Below are 8,568 nucleotides of genomic sequence, written 5' to 3' on the forward strand. Positions count from 1 at the left end.
CCCTGCCTTTTCAGTGTCTGTTATCTACAGGTTTGAGCAGTATGCAGAACAAGGGGACATTTCAGCCAATTGTAGAACTGGGTGCCACAGCAGACTTGGGTGACTAGTGCAGTGAGTGTGATCTTTGATTTTGTAGTTCATTTTTTTGTCAGCCTCGGTTTGTGTAGTGCTGCAGACGGGGCTGCTGTAATAATAATATATGTACTTTTTTAAGAGCTTGTAGTGTAAGAGCATTGTAATGTTTTGTTTTTGCCTCTTGCTGTAAATGCAAACAGCCAAACATCTGTCAACATACAGGTCTAGGTTGATAGGTTGAAGTTACATCAACTTAATTTTCTCTATCTGCATCAATCTCGCACGCACGCACGCACGCACGCACGCACGCACGCACGCACGCACGCACGCACGCACGCACGCACGCACGCACGCACGCACGCACGCACACACACACACACACACACACACACACACACACACACACACACACACACACACACACACACACACACACACACACACACACACACACACACACACACACACACACACACACACACGTCCCTTCATCTTACAAAAAAAAAAAAAAAAAGTCTAATTTTGTTTCAGGCATATTTTTTGTTTTGAATTGCCTCCTTTCTGCCAAGCATGTCTGACCAACATACATTAAACATACATCATACAACCATCCCTAAATACCTAACTGCAGTTTCTTCAACATGCGTCCTTCAGCAGTTCCTACAGTAAAAACACTAACTGTACCATCACAATAAATGGATGGATAAAATGCCTTCAGTCCTGCAATCAGTCTTTTTCAACCTATCCCTCACTTCTTTCCATCCCAACCTTCACTCTCATTTGGTCCCCCATTTCCAAGTTTACTCTCATGTAACAGACAGTCATGTAACAGCAACAAATACTTGCCCTCAGCGTTAACAGCCAGGAAAAGAAGTTAAAAGGGAAGGAGAATGGGGTATGGGAGAAGGCGTAGGGGAAAAGAGGTTGTGTTCTTCATCTTGAGGAGCAAGTGAAAGAGGATAAGAAGGAAAAACTGTGTCCTCTGTCCCCCTTCTGCCCTACGTCTCCTCTTTTTCCCACAACTTTGCGATGGGAAAGCGGCTGAGAATGGAGGGAGGAGGGACAAGGGAATTGGAAGGTGACTGGGGTGGAGGGGGTGGGGAGAGGAGAGCAGGGTGAATTGTGTTGGTCTTCATGTTTCCTGGCCATCAGTGGCAGGGGTCTCGTTGGCATTGGGCAAATCCGAGTCAGTCTCCCGGCTGGATATACGGTCCAGTTCTGCCTGTACATCACTCAGGCCCAGTTTGGAACCTGTATCGAGTGTAGGTTGACACATACATACATACTTAAATGAGTACAATTTCACAGAGGAAACTACCAACAAGCATTTAGCCAGTGCAATAATAAGTGATAAAGACAATGCAATGAGTTCAATTACACATGGTTAAAATAAGAGCTGGGTGGAAATGTTCCATTAATTATGTCCCCTCAGTTTGAATTGGAAGATAACCAGCAAGGCAACAGCTTTTGTTGGGCTGTAATGGCAGCACATTCAATCTAGCACCAATTCTAAAGCCGTTTCAGTGAACAAAGAAAAAGTCACTGTGCAGCTGAGGTGAGGCTTGGTTTGATTTGTTTTGTCTAATGCACAACCCAAAAGAGAGAAAAAAAAAAAAACAGGCTAAAATCCACAATGCAATAATCAACTTTCATCAATAAAAAGGACCATCTTAGTTTCAATGTGAAAAAAATGATAAAAAAAAAAAAAAAACAAAAACCAAAAACCAAAAAAAACCCATCGTGGTCAACAAAAAAAAATTAATCGGCACACTCTCACTCCAAAAAGTATCACCAATCTTGTCCATCTTACTAGTATTAAAAATTAATTTATATATCAGAAACATGATCAAAATATAAACAATTACAACCATCATAAATATTACAAGTACAAGTAGATATTTGGTAATCCTAAAATGCTATGTTCATATTTAATTTGAATTGAATTAAATTGCCAGTTTAGTCTATAATTTCTTTAACTGCAATGAGACATCTTTATTCATAATTTACAATTTATTCAGCTGAACTGCATTAATTCTGCTTTGGGATTTTTAAAGACAATTTTAAAGTATTCTTGTTGTACTATTTAAAATAAACCCCAAAACAAAACATATGAACATGTGAAAAAGGTTAAACATTTGATTCTAATCTAGGAGAAAATGTATAAATTCACGTGTACAGTAAATATATCTGAAATTATTTAAATATTATCCCATCATTGCCCAGCCTTATTGACAATCATGTGCAATGCTTACAAAAAATGTTGTTAGTTAGAATAGATACAATGCCACATGCCCAAAAAAAATAAAAAGAGAAAGAAAGGTGAGGGGCAGGGGATTGAAAGAGGAAAGATTTGGGGATGAAAATGTATTTAAAGGAATCATCCTGACTACATCTGGCTTCTCTTTCCCCAGACAAGGGGGTAAAAAAACAACAACAAAAACAAACTTCTGTGTCCGCTTGTTAAATTTACACATTTGCAATTTAAGCTACTAATAGAAAACCAATGGATCTGTTCTGATACACAAAAGCTAGGTCAAAAGAAGTTGACATTATAATCCTATGCTTGTGCTTTCCTGTAATAATGCAACACCATTAGCAAGAGCTACTTGCTAAATTTTGACAGTTTTCCTTAAAACTAAACAAAGCCATGGGATCATTTCCTGGACCACTGCCTCAGTTCCCAGCTCAGTTTAGGTTCTCCATTTAAAAAAATGCAGCTGTTTCATCTACATAATCTCCAGAATGTAGTACACAAACATATTTAGGTTATTTATAATCCTTAGGCCAGCTCATTTTCTGCAAAATGAGTGATGCAGGAGGTTTGATCCCCGCAGAGGAAGGGAGTGCGAGCAGGAGTCGAAAAGAAAGGGATGCGTCTGAGAATGAATGACGACATACACAAGCAATAATAAATGAGGAGTAGCTCTCTCACACACACCTTAACGTGGCCAGCATCCTCTGACTAGTGCACACACATACACACATTATGAATGATGTTAATCCATAGAATCCACAGCAAACACTATGAGTGCAGTTCAGAATGAAATTGTCACAGAGCTACAAACGGGAAGAGAGATGATGATGATGATGGTGGTGATGGATGTGTGCTTGTGTGGTTGGTATAGGCTTTCAGACCATTTCATGAATCTCTTTACCATGTGTTATATTCAAGTCTGGAGTAAAGGACAGATGTGAGAAAATAATTGCAGAAGATGAAAACCAAAATAGTGACTGAGAATGACAATAATGCTAAAACATAATAGAATAACAAATAAATAACATACTTGCTTTACCCTACAAACACAGCTCTGTGTGTATGTGTGTGTTTGTTCTCACCTGACTTGCGTACAGTTCCTGGAGTGTTGTTGCCGCCACCTGGTGTCCCAGGGCCCCCTGTCCCCGCCTTCTTTGTCAGTAAACTGTTAAAGAAGTTGGCCAACACGCCCTCACTGGTCTGACCTGCAGCAGACAGTGGAAAGAGTTAAACATATGCACACGCACAATTCAATGGAGGAAGAGGAAGAGCATGGGTGAGTCTGTGCAGCGATTAAATGGATAAAGTACCTGACTGTGGCATGGTGTTGGCTACGTTGGCTGCTGCAGAGCGATTACTTGTTCTCGGAGAACCGGTGGGTGCTCTGCTAGTGGTGTCCTGGAAACAACAGTTTATTTTACAAATATGGATACTGGGGGAGGTGTCTTTGTCTCATGAGCAAAAATAAATTCAAAAAAAAGAAAAAGAAAAAAGAAAAAGAAGAGCAGCACTCACCACCGGTCGGCCTGCTGTGACAGCGGGCTGTTTGGCGAGCAGCGACTGCAAATTAGAGCACAATATGTGCACTCACTCTACTTAGCATTCAAATAAAATAAAGAGACCCTCAAGTCAGATTTATTTGTAATTCTCACAAGCAGTAAAACAACATGTTTTAACAGAACTTTTCTGACCTGCAGTTTTACCAGAAACACTTGATCGTCCTCTGCCTGGATTTCCTTTTCATGTACAATCTGTTGAAAGAAAATAACATATACACCTTTGAAACAACTTTTCCTTCAGTTCTGCATTACATTGGATAAAACTGTTGGGATCGCTGCAGGCATTTTAGGGCAAGGCTTGGTGCACTGCCTGTGAGCTTTAAATTTGATGTAAAAGGTTCTAGTACATGGCATTGGAGGAATAATCAGTCAGGTGCAACTCTAAGTTGTAGTTGCCTTGAGGATCTTTTCAAGTTAGATGTTGTGTAATAGGAGTGCATACCTTTCTGACTGGTGGTTTGACTATTACGTCCTCAAAGTGGTCATCTGTTTTTACTGTCTGGAAGTTTTCATGAAGTATGGCGATCTTTTTCTCATTGTCCCAACCTGAAGGACTGGTAGAAGAAAAACAGCTGGTCACAAACCAAATACAGGTGGTCCTTTAAGTCCTTGAACACAAACATAAACACATGACTTACATGAAGACAGCATCTCTTTCCACCACTTGTGCGGGGCAATGGAAGGGAAAGCCATAGAGTCTGTGGACCAGATATTTGTAGAGGATGTCCAGGTTCTTCATCTCCTTCACTGATGTGTAAACCAGAGACGCACCATCTGGCAAAGCTGTCAAGGAGGAAATTTCTAAATTCTGGTTCAAAGATCAAAATAAAGACCAATGTGACAAGAAAAACTAAATTCTTGTTTACAGTAGCTCAGGAGAAAAACTACTGTCTGAGATCAATTACTACAGTGTGACTGTGGCAACACTGTTGAAAATGTAATAACTGCTTCCATTCAACATGGACAGCAGAAATGATTCGGAAAATCAATTTAGAGTAGTATTGGCTGTTCTGTGACCTTTATTAAACTCTCATTGCAACAAAGCAATATTAACAACAAGTGTTGAAGGGATGCTCCCAGTGTGCAAAACTGTTGCAATAATAGTACACCTAAGAACTTTAAACTAACACCTCGCAATGCATCTGATCCAGATTTCTGCACCTCCTTTATAAATGGCAGGCAATAGTATTCTTTAAAAGACCCATAAAAAACAGCATGTACACAATTGTTTCATTTCGGATCTCTTGATCACACCAGCAAAAGGGAACATTTGGAAACATAGTTGGTGAAGGATACACTGCAGACAGAAATGCCTGATGTGGGACTGGATGAAGTCCAGGTGTTCGTCTCTGTAATCGTGCTCCTTCTCCAATGTGCTGATGGCATCACACTGAGGAAAGAGAAATAGATGAAGTAGAAGTAGATTCAACATACTTGGTAAACCACATATCATACAGTACCATATAAATATATATATATATAATGCTAAATGTTGTTCAATAGTCCAATATAGTATGTGTACCTTAGTGCAGACCACGACTACTGGAATGCCCAGGTTGTGTGTGAGTGTGTTGTCTCCTAATGGCAGCAGCACACTCTCCTCCTCTTCACTCCTCCTCTGTGGGGTACCATCCTCCCCACTGCCTGGCTCTGTGTACTCCTGGAACTGTTTGACAACTAAACACACACACAAAGGCGTTAATGAACACAAACGTAATCAAATATGAGGTCCTTGTAGGAGTAACCATCTCTCTCTGCGGTTCAGTGTAAAACTTAATACAAAAACTTTGATAGACAGGCAACTCATCTAAAAACTTTTCTTCTGACTACCACCAGGCATTTCTTTGTAAAATAAATAAATACCACTGTTTACATACTTTTTTTATGTTATCTGCCGGTTAGTCTGACTGCTGTCATTATGACTCACGTCTGTGTTCCAGCTCCCGTAGCATCTCCGGGGCAACCCGGAGTTTGTCGATATGTTCCCTAGCGACAGCAGCCCACTTCTGGAGGGAGTCCAGAGCGTTCCATGGCCGCGACATGTCAACCGTTATCAGCAGCAATGTATTACTGATTGCGTCCACGGGCACAGCTACACCCTGCAGACCTTTGTGGTAAAGGTCTCCATCCAACACCCAGGCATTACACCGAGTGTGGTCTAGGCACACACAAACAAAATATATTAAAATAACTGCACACTTCTATACTACCATAGCAAAAGATGATTTTAGAGGCAGTGTGTTGACTGTTTACCATCAATGTCGTCGTCATGGACACTGAAGTAGAGGTATTCCAAGCCACGCCCTTTCATGTACTCCTCAATCCCCTGTAGTTTTGCAACCAAGGTGGTCTTCCCCGAGCCCACCTCACCTGCACAAACGTGCATATAAAAATCAGTAAATTGCATACAGTAAACATACCTTTTCCATGTCCGCATTGACTATTATAAGAAAAAAATATATAATACATATTTTAAATCATTAATAAGAATAGATGAAAGAAATTAATTTTAAGTTGGAAAAGCATATTCCGTGGTGAACCATTGATGAAACTGCATTCTTTCCCCCATACACACTGCAACAAATAGATCAGGACTTAGAGATGGGATGTGTGCACAAAGATGCAATACACTATCCAAAGTTGGAATTGTTAAAGTATGCAGATGCGGTTTACTATGTTTTTTAAATATTGCTCAATCTGCTAATTACTTCCTTATTTTTTTGTGATTTGCATAAACCTATTTGTTAATCAAAAGATCATTGCATATCTACAAATGTGCGTATACACACACTTTAAACAGCTTCATCTCCTGTGATAGAGCCAACCAGCTTCACTCTTCATGCATATTTCACGCAGGCTCCAATATACCACAGATCTCCCGACACTCCTGACAGTGTATAGTATTTCCAGTTGTCCTGGGATTGTTACTGTTAACCTCGGCGTGACATTGTTTTTGTGTGTGTTAAAGTCAAGGCAGCATCCAGCCTTCAGCTGTGCTACATTAAACTGAACCGACAGGGGGACTGCGTGCATCATAAAGCCTCAGCTCACAGGCAGACAACACTGACAGACAAATGGCTTCATACAGCGGCAACCATCTCGCTGATTAGCTGGAATGAGTAGCAGGCTGCGGATTATCCCGGGCGGATGTGCAGCGTGTCTGTGTGTGTGTATGTGGACGAAGCGAGACAGGGAGGCACCTGCACCCCCAACCCTGAAACAACAGACCGATGGGCTCCCCTCAGCATCATCTTCTCATAGCTGCTGCTAGCATGGCCGGGTGCTAGAATGACTTGCAGTGTTTCAAAGCGGCCCGTGTCTTTTCTAAAATGATGTGTGTGTGTGTGTGTGCTCTGAAAATACACCTGTGTGAATCTCTGCTAGCCGACACACCAGCTATCATGTGTGAGCTCCAAAGCACCACCAGTTCAGAGCGGGCTAACTGAGCTCCTGAGCTGCATTAAGTTCAACGGGGTGGGTGATCACAGCTAACGGTGTCCCGGAGCTAGCCCGCAGGCAGAAACACACACACACGGACACACTCAGACACACTCAGACACACACTGATACCCACCCATAACCAGGACATTTTTCCCAGACGGTAGCTTGGATCTTGAATGGGTGGACACTTCACTCAGGATGGTGGACCTGCAGACAGAGCGGCCCCCCGTTAACAAACCCGGTTCATTCAACAGCACACAGCAGCCTGATAGTGAGCAGTCAAAGCCAGCTAAAGCGCTGCTGTGTCACCGGTACCGGAGCGGGCTGCTGATGCTAGTTAGCCTCGCTAGCGGGCTAGCTGTCAAACCATCCTCATCCGAACACAATGGACCCCCAGCCCGCCACAGATCCCCGGCTCACCGAGACCCAGCTTTCCCCTCCGGTCACCCACCATAAGTCCTGCCCGTCATCTTCCTCCGGGTTGGAGTTGTCCAGTGCGCTCTTGGCTCCGGTTGAGGTGGAGGATAATAATGCACTCCTCCCTGACGTCGCCATCTTCGCAGGGCTGGTAAACAGAGCAGAGCGCCCGGATGTAGCTGCTGTGTGCTAGCCTAGCCTAAAGCACCGCACACCGGGGCCGGGGCGTGGTCCGCCCCGCACAAAGCATGGGCTCTTCTCTGCGGTATGGAAATGATCTCATCGGCAGATCAGGCCGACTACGCCAGCACTGGGAAAGGCTTGACTTACTCTCAAAAACAAATTAGTGATAAATAAGGAGGGGGAAGTTGGAAACGTGCATAATGTTTCCTGCCAATTGAACTATAACAGCAGTCCAAAGGGAATTAGGACAGATATTTCTGTGCGACAATATCTGACTAAATTATGGGCGTTCACAAAATAGCAACACAAATTAGTTTTATGACAAAATATCCCCTTTAATACACTGCCTCCTTAACCAATACATTTATCTGTGCATAGTATGGCATCTGGCATAAGACAACAAGATATAGCTGTAATGGACTATCGTGTGAGGAGTGGATGTGCTTAGTATTCAATGCATGAAAAAGTAAAATGCGGCTGACATGAGAATAGGCCAGACAATATTATGAAATGGCACAATTATAAAAGTTGCATTTTGCTTTTAACTGTAACAAAAGAGAGAGCAAACGTATGTCACTGCATTTTAGGACTACTCTTTTGCCATAACCTTGCAGTACATGAAACATTGTTAATAAACAG

At 42.2% G+C, this 8,568-nt stretch overlaps 1 protein-coding gene across 1 annotated transcript; it reads right to left on the bottom strand.

Annotated features, from left to right (window-relative positions):
• Positions 1 to 568: 568 nt before the first annotated feature.
• Positions 569 to 7,913, bottom strand: dync1li1 (dynein, cytoplasmic 1, light intermediate chain 1). The gene is made up of 13 exons (XM_029514043.1): positions 7,781 to 7,913; positions 7,463 to 7,536; positions 6,142 to 6,258; positions 5,816 to 6,046; positions 5,411 to 5,565; positions 5,185 to 5,278; positions 4,527 to 4,662; positions 4,331 to 4,442; positions 4,021 to 4,080; positions 3,845 to 3,889; positions 3,640 to 3,727; positions 3,412 to 3,534; positions 569 to 1,326 (listed from the first exon to the last, which is right to left on the bottom strand). The coding sequence occupies exons 1-13, from the start codon at positions 7,882 to 7,884 to the stop codon at positions 1,208 to 1,210; spliced, it is 1,458 nt and encodes a 485-aa protein (XP_029369903.1). The 5' UTR covers positions 7,885 to 7,913; the 3' UTR covers positions 569 to 1,207.
• Positions 7,914 to 8,568: the final 655 nt, after the last annotated feature.

The sequence above is a fragment of the Echeneis naucrates genome, chromosome 11 (assembly GCF_900963305.1).
Source record: "Echeneis naucrates chromosome 11, fEcheNa1.1, whole genome shotgun sequence".
NCBI lineage: Eukaryota > Metazoa > Chordata > Actinopteri > Carangiformes > Echeneidae > Echeneis > Echeneis naucrates.

Excerpts from the sequence above, each read along its gene's own strand:
- dync1li1 (XM_029514043.1), bottom strand. The coding sequence starts at position 7,884 with ATGGCGACGTCAGGGAGGAGTGCATTATTATCCTCCACCTCAACCGGA. Across the intron at positions 5,566-5,815 it reads ACGGGAGCTGGAACACAGAC|TTGTCAAACAGTTCCAGGAG; the intron begins GTGAGTCATAAT and ends GTGTGTGTTTAG. Across the intron at positions 3,535-3,639 it reads CAACACCATGCCACAGTCAG|GTCAGACCAGTGAGGGCGTG; the intron begins GTACTTTATCCA and ends TGTCTGCTGCAG.